Here is a 12,658-nt window from a genome sequence, read left to right on the forward strand (position 1 = left end):
GCCGCAGAAAGCGCGCACGCGGGCTAGCATCTCACCTCTTCTTAGTCGGGCCGTCCTCACAGTAGTCGCCGCCCTCATCCAGGCCCGACGCGTGCAGCGAGCCGCCATCTTTGTGCCCGCCCATTGACCCGGAGCCGTTCAACTGCCCGTTGGCTAAGGAGCCTGAAAGAAGGCCGGGGAGAGTTGGTTAGCAAAATCCTTTTCATCTTCGCCTTTTCTCTTTTCAGAAAAGAAAAATGCGGTGAAATCAAATAAATGCATTTGATTCTATTACAATTTTTACTCTTTTTTTCTCATATTTTAACTAGAAAATAATATTTTAGTGACCTGGCAGCCATTTATATTTGGAGGGTTATTGTGCAATTTCTTAAAATCGGCTCAGTAGGGCCCCCTATAATTTATTTTTATTTTTTTACAAAACACCCAAGTTGAAGTTTAACCTCTATGAAGATTTATTTGTGAGTTCAAAAACTCCAGAGTATCCATCTTGTACCACTCCCATTGATTTCCACCGATACGAACCACTGGTCGTTCGGACCAATCGCAGAGTGACATTGTATTTTGGGGGCGGGATATGCAGCTGTGACGAAAACAAGAAGCGCCAAAGCCATGGGTAGAAACAAAGCTAACATGGCGACACCGATGGACAAATGCGTGGACGCTGCAATTAATTCTGTTCTCGCTAAATTGTGTCCGCATATCAATATTACAAAACCGACAACATAAACTCAACGCCATGATGTCAGCTAGTCACAACAGTCGCATGTCGGTGACGACATTTTCATCCTTTGCCGTGATTGGTCGAAACAAGAGTTAGGTAGACGTGCACGCGATTCTGCTTCGTCCAATCAGCTCGAAGTGTTGTACAGCATGCCCCACCTTTCCAGATAATAAATAAAGCGGAGCAGTCCCAGAACTCCCGCGAGTGAAGCACAAATCCAGGCTAATGTAACTGCCCAAGACCAACAGAAAAGTAAATAGCAAACAAAAAAGCTGATTTATTTTCCTTTATTCTGTTCTCATGTTTCCTTTCCTTATTAAAAAAGAAAGCACTTTTAATGATAAAGGTAGGATAAAAGATACATTTCTCAGATTTCCCTGTTCATTTTCTTTTTGTTGTCACTTCCTGGTTCTCCACCAATCACCAGCCTGCTCTGTCTTACGGTGCCTTCAGGGAGCATTTAGAATTTAGGAACAACTCATCATACTGTCAAAAGCACATAGATAGCGAAAGTTGTTGCTCTTCATTTCTCTGCTTTTATTTTGACGATTACTCCCCGATGCAGCGAGCGAAGCAACATGTGACACTGCATAACAAACATGCAAAAAAGTCAGAGAGCAAGAAGCCTCGTTAAATATTTAGCGAGCCGCTCGGGCGGAATGACACAAGCAGGCGAGTCATCCGGAGGAAGAAGTCACAGGAAATTTACAAGAAACAAGCGTGTTAAAAATGAAATCACAAACTTAATAACTTGCTAAGCGGTTCTCACGCCGTCTCACAGCGAGCTGGCGTGATTTAACAAGAGCATAAAAGGTGAGCAACTAAGCCGAGACCAAGGAGTCGCCGCAGGTCGAAAAAGCTTTTTCTCAAGCGAGCGGAGAGGTAATCAAGGAGTTTGCAAGTTGCCAATCACTCCAAGTTGCCTGACAGGCGCTCACACCCGAGTGGTTTTGGGCTTTGGCAGGCTGCTCCTTAATTTGATCTCGAAAAAACAAACGATGACTCACTGAGCCAAGCGTGCCGGATGCTACGGGTTTGCCCTTTCCAACGCTTGCACACGCCCCAGGTGGAATTCCATTTGCCTGAGGTGTCACCAGTTTACTTCCGTTCAGTTGGACGGCGGTGTCAGTGGAACCCGCAACTAGGGTGGAGAACCTCATCCCAGTCTGTTGATTGGTGGCCAGTAAAAGGGAGAAATAACACCAAATATTGGATGTTTAGACCAAAAAAAAAAAGGGCTCATGGACTGAAGTAGAAACATCCAAGTAGACGTCCAATCGCTTTGAAAGAACATCAAGTGTTATTTTTCAAGAACTGTTTTTTTCTACACAATTTACAGCTACACCGGACGTTTAGATCTGGCAAGTGTCTTTGACTGAAGGTGGACCACCCAAGAAGAAGTCCAGTTACCCCTAATTCACTAATTCAATTCTAATTCTTTCTTAACTCATTCACTCCCAGCCATTTTCACTGAAGCAACCCTGGCTGTTTTACTGGATTTGACAGATTTTGCAAGGCCCACAGAATATTGTGTTCTATTGCCATAAAAACATGGAAATATTTCTTATTTCTTTCCATTTTGCAGCAATTAGCATTAGAATATGGCTAAGTGTCATCATTATTCACAAATTAGTTTAAAACAGTGGGGGAAAGAGCTTTTTGCAACATGGCCCTGGTTGAGCTCTTATACGCTACTGCCACCTACTGGCCGTTTTTGTAATAACTACCATTGCTTCCACCGTTCTCTTCAGTTCAGAGTCACCGTGGCAAAAGAGTTTTTTAGTGTGTCCAGCTCCACCACAAAAGTTGAATCCACTGTTTCATGGTGTCAGAAATTTTGAATTCAAAACCAGTCTCTTGAAGTTGGAGTTTTGTCAAGTTTTGTGGATAAAGAAAACTAATGAACACCCAGGTGGTGACAAACAGGCCATTTTTTCCCCCACCAGCACTCGAGTGTGTCCAGTTCCACCCTTTACTTATGTCACTCTTGTTTCTAATCATGTGTCAGGAAGAGGTATGGGCCAGTTTTGTTGCCAAAAAAATTCAAACCACACCACCGCTGAGATGAAAGCAAATCGTCAATTGTCCTGTTTCAATTTCTTTGATCCAAGAACACGCACATCTGTTGATATGATCTCAAACGAGTCCGCGCTCGCAGGCGGCCGCCGAGTCATCGGGCGAGCGTCATTGCGGTCAGGAAGCGAACAATCAGCGCAGAGATGAGTAAGACCGTCCGCATTGTCGAGCCTCCCGAGTCTGCAATCCTGCCTGGGGCGTGAATCAACACCTGAAAATGTTTGCAACACCTTTTGAGTAAGTAATTGTTGCGGGATGCATTCAAAAGGTGCCGGATAAAGAATTGAGATCCTGAAGGTCTAAAAAAAAAAAAAAAAAGATGCATGGTGCTAACATTTGTGCCGAGAGGACCCAGCTTATTAATTGTAGTCGGTGAGTGGAGATGAGTGACGCCTGACGTCCCAGTAGAAGGCAAACAAACAAGCGGAGGCCCGTTCATTAGCTCCTCTCTTGCTTCACTCAAGGCGCGCTTGACATGTTGCACATGAGTGCCCGTGTGAGGGGCAACGCTGGAAATGTTACAGCGAGGGAGGGAGGGAGGCGGGAAACATACGTGCCAGTTCGTCGTGCTGCAAGGGCGATGGAGGCTAAATGGTGGGGGGGGTGGGCTGTACAGGAATTGATGCGCAAAGTAGCATCCTGATAGCTCTTGATTTTAATCAGATTTATGCGTGCTTAACTGAGCTTGTCGCCTTCTGACGTTTACCTCAAATTCTCCAGAGGGGCGCGGCGGCGTAGCCACATTTGGCCCCTATTAGATATTAAAACCAACATCGCACGTGAGCCAAAAGTGCCGTCATTTGCTTATGATTTCGATAAAGACGAGCTAAATGTGAGCGAGCGCATCGGAGCGGACGTAATTGGGAGCGAGGGGAGGGCCGTTAATGGCAATCAAATGCCGTCGTGCAATTAGCTGGGCCGACATGTGGTAGTCATCCGGCTAATAAGTTCTATACAATTCATCCCAAATGTTAGACTTTTACACGCAAGTCCCCTCGTAAACAAGAGCGTTAAAATAGAAGGTGTTCAATAAAGCCGTCCCCCCGCCGCCTGCATACAATTAACACGGGGGGGGCACAATATGAAACGGAAACAATGGGATGTTTTATTTGGGCTTTATATGAGGAGAATGAAAAGATGGATGCCTGGTGAATGGCAAATGAGGTTTTCAGTCAACTGTACTGCTCAGGTTCGAGGCTGTAAATCTACCACAAGGATGGGGAACCGGTGGCTTGGGGCTGCTAAGGGTACGCTTTTAAAACAATTGGGTCAAAAGTAACCCAATTTATGGGTCAATTTGACCCAACTTTGAGTCACGAAATGGGCCTTTTAGTGGAAAACAACTCTAAATATTGGTCAGATCTTTTACTTGGGTAAAAAAAAATTGGGTCATTTTGTATAAAACCCAGAAAGTTGGGTCAAGTAGAGGATCGGTCCATTTTTGACCCAACTGTTTTTTAGAGTGTAGTTTCTGAAGTAAGTCACCTTTTTACATGAGTAAAGCCTAATTCCCTGAGCATTAAATAAGGTGCTAAGCTGCGTCAGCAGCCCAGAATTTTTGCTCACTGGCAGCGCTCTACGCTCCCAAACCAGACACGTAGTCGCCACGTGGTTTCGATCGCCGAGTTGGGCACCCCTGATTTAGAACATGATGTCTTTTTTTTTTATTCATTTGTCAAGTAAGACTTCAAAAGATTATTAGATTTTTTTTTTATTTCTACCCAATACAGAGGAGCCATTCGGTAAACTGGTTCTAATGTATAGGCAGTAAAGTTGATCAGTCTTTTGTGTTGGAAATTAAAATATGGTCACTCTACTCTAGAGGGAGACCGAGGGAGATACAGAAAGAGATAGAGATAACAATATGGATAGTAATAGAGAGACAGAGAGAGAGACAGAAATGCAGTTAGAGTGACCAAGGGATAAAGACAAAGAGAGACAGAGCTATAAATAGAGGTAGTGAGACGGAAAGAGACAGAAGGATATGTGATAAAGGTAAGTGATAGAATGAGAGATAAAGCGAGAAAGATGACAGATAAATAGAATGTTCCAGTAGTCTGTTTACAATGAAAACAACCTAGGGCAAAGCAGGCATGTAGAATTGTGTGTGTGTGTGTGTGTTGGGGGGTGATCATTGTGACAGCACAGAGACACCAGAGATCACGTGATCCGACGTGGCCTTTCCGATTGGCCGTGACACGCGAGACGACATTGCCACACCGCTCACCTGCGACTCAAATGTGAAATTGCAGCAAAACTAGTTGCGCAAGCACCGCAGTTGCTTCACCGAGCGTCGGCGCGAGGTAGCATCCCGATACGGACGTCAGACAGGAAGTGACAGTCGGGAGGACGAGGAAGAGGAGGAGGGAGCGCGCTAATGGGAAGCTGCTCGCTCTTCTTCGCTTGCTGGCCCGCGTCCAGCTCCTCCATCAGCGGCACTCTGGGAAATGGGAGGGAGGCGACGGCGGGGGGGCGCGGGTTAGCGTAGCGTAGCGTAGCGAGGAAGAAGAGGCTGACAGATACGACGGACGGCGGGAGTGGTAACCGGATCCGTATTGATGTGCAATAGGAAACCGGCACGGAGGAAGTTGCCGTCACGGGAAGAAGGCACAAACGGGCACTGACGCCAATCACGTGCCACGCCCTCTATAAAAAAGAAAACGCCATACACAAAATGTGGGCGCATCAGATTCTGTGAGATCAGCTCAAAATATAAACACAAAGTGCAGTAGCTTAATAACTCAATTAATAACTTGGGACAGTCTTGATGTTGGGCAGGGATTCCTATGTCCAAATATGGTCAACTTCTTATTTTCAACAGCATAATTGGTCTGTTCTCATGTCATCCGTTATTTTTACACAGTGATGAAAATAACCTAAGAACAAATCTTCAACTTGAGAAGCGTAAACATCTTCTGACGGGAGTCGCGCAGCATTACGTCACTTCAAGACTGAAAATCGGGATGTTTTGAGACCATTCAATTTAATTGTGCTAGTTTTGTCATTGTGCCTTTTCTGAATAGCTTCTAAAACGGGATTGGGAAGTTGTAGCACCACCTGCATGCAATCAAGAGATATTTTTTGTACATCGAGTTTCGAAAAATGCTTCGAAACATGTACAAGTTATTACCATTTTGGTTGTCGCTGGCATGTCCATCCAGTTGGCGTTTCTGCGCACTGCGAAACTCCTTGAGGGACAAGTACAGCACCTTGCGCATCAGCCGCTCCTCCGACCAGGGGATCCCATCGCTGTCGTCCTGCCAAAGCAAAAAGGAAGAGATGTTGAGACGGCGACATTTGGTACTTCATAAACAAACACAGTGCAGATCTGCCTCTGGCAAGCAAGACGCCGGACGGAAATTGTTCAATCCCAGCTTTTACATGATAAAGAGTTGTCTACAGTTTCATGCATTTTGCTGTATTTGTCCCATATCGCAGAGAAAAAAACATTTCTTGTTAATTGGTTAATTTGTTTATTATAAAAAAAAAATGAAAGTATTATTAAATAATGTACATGTATTTTTAACTAGGGATGCAACGATAACGTCAATATCGTGATATCGCGATACTAAAAGTGCCACAATATCGTTGGTCATCATGTCACGATATTAAAGGCAGCATTTCTGTAAAAAAAAAAAAAAAGGCAGGTTGATTTCCATTTCTGCAGTTCTATCGCCCTATCTATCGCTAGTTTTTTTGTGCAATTAAATTTTCACACAACATGTTTTGGCTCCCTGTTTTTAAAATCCACGCTAATGGTCAGATGAAGCGGAACGTAATATGCTTATGAACCGAGTCAATATGTGGAGGAACTCAATGTGTGCGTGCATTATTAGCAAGTAAGTGCCTCAATATTAGAGATTATTACATTGTTGTTATTAGAGATTGTAGGTTGTTTATATGCTGTATAACATCCTGTTATGTAGAAAAGCACAATATTGTGCTTTTTTTTTGTATGAGCTCATTTTTTAAATAATATTGTGACCTTTTTCTTTATTAAAAGCAACCTTCCACAATATTGTGATAATTATCGTATCGTGATATTTGCATCTCGTTACATCCCTATTTTTCACATGTCGATTGTACAAAATAATTGGTTAATTACTGTAATAAAATTTAAGTAAAAAAAAATAGTTTTTTTGTTAAAAACTTGTTAATTTGGAAATGTCACATACTATCTATTTCATGAATTAATTGATTTAAGTATTTCATTTTTTATGATTAAGATTATGTTTTACTTTTTAACTAATTTGTTAAATATTTAAATATATTTTAAAAATAATTTTACGTGTTTTTTATTCATATTTAAATTAATCAAAACTTTCACAGTCAATTATTCTATTATAATTTTTAACCTATTAATTTTATTAATCAATTAATTATAAATCTTTCATCAATTAAAATTAATTATTTTATCAAAATATAATATTTCTTCTTTTTTTAAAGCATGTTTGTATTGTAATTTATTAGGATTAAGTAGAAATTAAATTAAAATGATAATGTTTTTTTTTTATTACTGTAAATAAACTTCATGATATTAAAAACAAAACAAAAATCACATATCAATATTCACAAATGAAAAGAAAAGAAATGAAATCTTGATTTCATAGCCAGTAGACTTGAGTTTCTTTTCATGTCATGTGAGGAAGTCTGATGAGGACAGAGAAGCATTTTGTTTCTCATGCTGTACATGATTTGGCAGACAGCTTTGCGCTTGCTTGCAATCACAGCTTGAAAGAATCTCCAAATAGACATCCGGGGACGGGGGTGGTGGGGGGAAGGGGGGGGGGGTGTTCGATATCTCCTTACGTCGACATCTTGCAACGATTACTCGGCACTCGACGCGGTGATGTCATCGCCGCCGCGTGCCTGAGTCACGACGCCTAGTCGCGAAGCCGCCTGCAATTTCGGCTTTACATTATTCATTAATTGCGCTTTGTTGTCGCCAGCTCGTTTCCTCAAGTCATTAGTTTGACATCAAACGAGCGCAGACGACATATTTCCCCCATCAGGCTGTTTGTTTACACTTACATACTGCTGCTCTACACGCGCGCGCGCACGCACGCACACACACACACGTCAACCATATCCTCACAATCATCGTCTACATCACATTAGGAAGTCATCGTTACGATAATATATTAAAAGCATGTCTTCCTTAATAAGGCCAACACATCCATGACAGTCAATGAGTTTTGTTAGTTAAAATATTTGTCATAATTCCAATTCAGGATTATGATTGATGCCTTTTCCTCTCAGATTTTCCTGAAGTTATCTGCACATATTTAAATCATAATTATCCAGACAAATTGAAAAAGCATACATCAGTGTGGACTTTTAGTCGTAGCTGTAGAAAACGTTGCTACCCAATGAAAAGCACATTATTCAATTCAATTATCCAAAAACTTAAAGAGAATTTGTTACATTTTGCAATAATAAAAAAAAAAATGCAGATCGGCGCTGACGATATAAGCCTTATTGGATCATATTTTGCTTTTGTTGACAATCAGGTTTGTCGTCAACTACGTGATTAGCATTTGCACAAAAAAAAATCCCCCTCCAATCCTGTTTTGACCTCATTCACTCACTTTCATTCTTTTCAACTGTTTGAAAAGGTTGTGCCAATATTGACAAGTTGTGCGTTTGCGTCGCACAAAAACTAGTTAGCGTTTTCATCTTTACACTCTTGGGGGGGATGGGGGGGGGGGGTCGTAATTCAAAGGCGGGTGTGTCGACGATTGATGGAGTTGAAGGCGGATACGCTTCACCAGATCCCGTCTGTACAAACGCTGCTTTTGTTTCTGCATTCCTCCCCTCAAATGTCTCGCTCCGGATATACGGCACGTGGGACGACGGCATTTTAAAACAAAGGTTGAATCGGAGTCATAACGGAGACGGGGGGGGGGGGGGTGCCCACGAAGCTCACGTGATTGTCGCAATCAGCCCAAATTTGCTGGGTTGTGCGTGAAAGGCAACAATTTAGCAGGAGCTCTGTGTGAAAGGGGCTTGTTGCATACAACTGCAAATTTTGAAAGGAAAAAAATAAATAAAACACCCAAATAATATATATAAAAAAAAAAGGGGTCAAATATTTGATTGAAAAAATTGTGAATTAATACTCATTTGTAAATGCACATTTAAACAAAATGTTTTCACCCAGATCATATTAAAAAATAATTCCTTGGAATATATAAATTGTAAAAAAAAATTTAAATACCTTAAATTATTTTTTCCCATCTCTTTCTTACAATGTGTGATCCTAAGATAAGAAATAATAGTAATACTAATAGATACAAATATACACTAATAAGAATATAGATTATATTACGCAAATTAGAATGTATTATTTTATTTTATTTCTATAAAAAAAATAATTTATTGGAAAATATAAATTGTTAATTAAAAAAAATACCTTCATTTTTTTCATATCTTTTATACAATGTGGGATTCTAATCTAATAATTAATATTAATACTAATAGATATAATAGATACAAATATACACTAGATTATATTCAAATATACATTAGATTATGCAAATTATGATTTATTATTTTATTTTATTTGCATAAAAATAGATTTTTTTAAATATTAGAAAAGTCATTATTTTAAATACAACATCTTTTTTTGTTTTAGGGTGATTGTTTTTCAGAGGGCGGGTGATTCACTGTGAGTTTTTGGGGGTAAAAAAAAAAGATTATTTATTGGTATAACTGCTTGTACCTTTTGTCAATAAAAATGGTTTATTGTAGATATATAATTTGCCATTCTAAAATAGCAAAAGGAGCATGCAAATGGAATCCTTCGACATCAAATAATACATTTTTGTGTTTTTTCTAACAATCTTAGTATGTAAATAAGAGGAAAGGAGCAGCCCCTCACAGCTCAGCGACACACTCAAGCGCGTGTGTGTGTGTGCGTGTGTCGCCTGTTTGTAGCAGCATTTGCGTCGCTAGCCTAACTGGCAGCCGCGACACACCCCGAGCGGCTCCCATCGGAGCTAGTGGAGTCTCGCTAATGAGCACCGGGACCCTCGTCGCGCCTATGGTGTGTGTGTGTGTTTAATGTGCTCTGTCAACCCCCAACACACACAGAAATGCAGACACACACGCACACACACACATAAGTGTTATAGCACTCCAAAAAACATAAACAAACACCAGCAGCACTGCAAATTCCGAGCTGCAGGTGATCAGTTTTTGTGATTGGCAATCAAGAGCATTGATAGGCGTATGCCGATCTCGTTCCGTCCATGGAAATCACGATAGGTGGCTGATCGATCGGAGCACCACTACATGAGACACTGTATCACTTTCTGATATTTTATTTATTTTATTTATTTACACGTGAACAAGAATGGCTTGCACGTTTTGTTTTCTTTGAGTTTTCCACATTTGATCACTTTCTGATATTTATGTTCTCCTCAAATACACCCTAAAAACTGCCGGGTCCAAAATAACCCAATTTCACTGATAACTTTCTGATGTTTATGTTCATCTGTGAAGCTATGAAGAAATCTAAAGACAGTCGAATTTTTGGGGTTTGAAAGCGGACAACCTTTCCAATAATTCGTCCTTAAGTGTGAAAATGGCAACTTGCTGATGTTTATGTTCTCCTCATTTGATAAGTTCTCCTTATGTACGAAAAGTGAAGACTTTTCAAACTTGATGGTCTCCATGTCTGATATGTATTTTTCTCAAATGATGTTCCTTTGTATGCGTGATGATTTTCTGATATTTATTTTTGTCCTCTTTATATATGCAAAGTGTTGACTTTCACCGACTTTCCAATTTAGCTTTTTGATGACTGTCTAATATTTGCGTTCTCCCTTTAATGACTGGCACAAGCGACAGTAATGTAACATTTCCTCAAGTGTGTGTGTGCGAATACGCAACCCGTCTGGGCTAAAAATAGCCTAGCGCTGCACCGCTTCCTCTGACTGTTGCGGATGTCATGGCGCGGGAATGTGGGCCGCGCGCCAACCACGATGCGCTCTTCCAAAAAAAAAAAAACATTTCAAACGTGTTCCGCTAGCAGACTTTTCCACTTGTAGGTGAGACGACAAAAAAAAAGGAGAGAGAGAGAAGACGAGTAAAAGGAAGAGGAGGAAATGTAACAAACGTCCGGCTCCTTGTGAGCTATTAAGCGCTTCCTTCCTGCTTTTTGCCGTCCCCGCCGACACGTGCGGACCACATGACCACGCCCATCGTGGGATCAAAAAGGTGGCGGATAAGAAAATGTTTCAAATGTAGAAACAAAACGCAAGCAAATGGTCGGAAGGAAAAAAAAATACGAGACGAGGTTGGCAGCCTCTTCGCAGAGGTTTCGCGAGTGGCCGATGCTAATTTGTAGCATCAGTGGGAAAACGTGTTAGACAAAGAAACGGCGCCTGCGAGTGAAAAATCTCAAGTTCCTCAGAAAGTGCGAGTGAATGTGGAGACAAAATGGCAACAACAAGGAGAGCAATGATGACATGTCAAATCGGTAAAATTACCGAATGAACAATACTGAGCTCTCCAGAAAAAAAGAAAAAAGAAAAAAAAATGGCAACAACACGACTGGTTGTTTGACTGTACTGACAATATCGCAACAATTCCTAGAAATAGGTTTCATAAATTCACATTAATAGCTAGACACTTCAAGTAGCTCAAAAAAAGTGACGAGAATGACCAAAAAAAGAAGTATATCGAGAATTACATTAAACTTGAATGTCACAGCAATCTTTATAAATACGATCCCAAAGTTTGGTGAGAAATTTCGAGTCCCTTTGCAAACAAAATGAGAAAGCTAACAAAAAAAACATCGCAACATATAGCAATCGTGCATTCACATATTTGAGAGAAATTTCAAATTCAAGTCAAAATAATGAAATGGAGTATAAGAAGTCTGTTTCAAACATTGCGACTTACAATGTCAACCACTTAGAAACACACGCCCGAAATCGGGTCTGTGAGCAAGAAACATCAAGTCCCACAGAAAGAGGATCCAAAAGCTAGCAAAACAAAAAAACGACTACACTAAATGAATCAAAATGAAAAATATCTTTTTGAGTAAAGTATATCACAAACCCTCATTCGCAAAACAAATTCCAAGTCTCTGAAAAACGGCCTGAGAATTGCAAACTACAGCTCCGATTAAAACATCACAAACTTGAGAAGCGCGACTCCAGAATTCAGCCCCAGACTGCGAAATGTCAAGGCCCACACAGAATATCATTTTGGGGAGGCTGACAGGAAGGCCGAAGCAGGAAACGAGCGCAACCTCGTTAGCCTCGCGTCTTGACAGGAAGTGCCTGTGGGCTAGCAGACGCGAAAGAAGCGACGCTGTTAGCATGGAAGGCAGCTCGCCGCCGCGCCTGGGGGCCTCTTTGCTTCGGATGGCCCCACTGACTAGAGGTTTACATCTGGACTCGGGTTTGGCTCAGGGTGGGAACAATCGGACAAAAACGTTTCCAGGTGTCTTGATGTGTTTCCTTGGCATCGAGAATTACGCCAGACCGGTTTTGAAGCTTCCCTGTTTTGAGGGAGAGGGTCTGTCATCCACTTAACCAATAAAAACAAATAACACGGACATTACAGCATCTCTCACAGTAGTTTTGAAACTTGTCTTCATTTGTGTCAGCATGACTGTATTGTACTGCCACCTGGTGGCCAAGTCGTGCACACCAAAAGGAGCCGCAATTAATTTGTTCATCATTACTAGAGCCTGACTGATTAATCGGTCGATATTAGCTGTTTTAATATTGGCAAATATTGGTTGATGCTTTGCTCAGTTTTTAACACATAATGATGATGACATTCAAAGTGCTGTTTTTGTAAAAAAAAAAAAATTATAAGGTCAAAGTATTGTAAAACAGTCAGACT

The 12,658-nt window shown here is 41.0% G+C and overlaps 1 protein-coding gene across 1 annotated transcript in view; it reads right to left on the reverse strand.

Moving 5' to 3' along the window:
* The window catches only part of jarid2b (jumonji and AT-rich interaction domain containing 2b), a 70,068-nt gene that overhangs the window by 27,908 nt on the left and 29,502 nt on the right, over nt 1-12,658 (reverse strand). The window contains exons 2-3 of the mRNA XM_077548462.1: nt 5,928-6,054; nt 36-162 (exon numbers count right to left, since the gene is read on the reverse strand). Coding sequence (XP_077404588.1) covers nt 36-162; nt 5,928-6,054 — 254 coding nt within the window. The remainder of the gene's footprint in view (nt 1-35; nt 163-5,927; nt 6,055-12,658) is intronic.

The sequence above is a fragment of the Vanacampus margaritifer genome, chromosome 17, assembly GCF_051991255.1.
Source record: "Vanacampus margaritifer isolate UIUO_Vmar chromosome 17, RoL_Vmar_1.0, whole genome shotgun sequence".
In the NCBI taxonomy this organism is placed as follows: Eukaryota; Metazoa; Chordata; class Actinopteri; order Syngnathiformes; family Syngnathidae; genus Vanacampus; species Vanacampus margaritifer.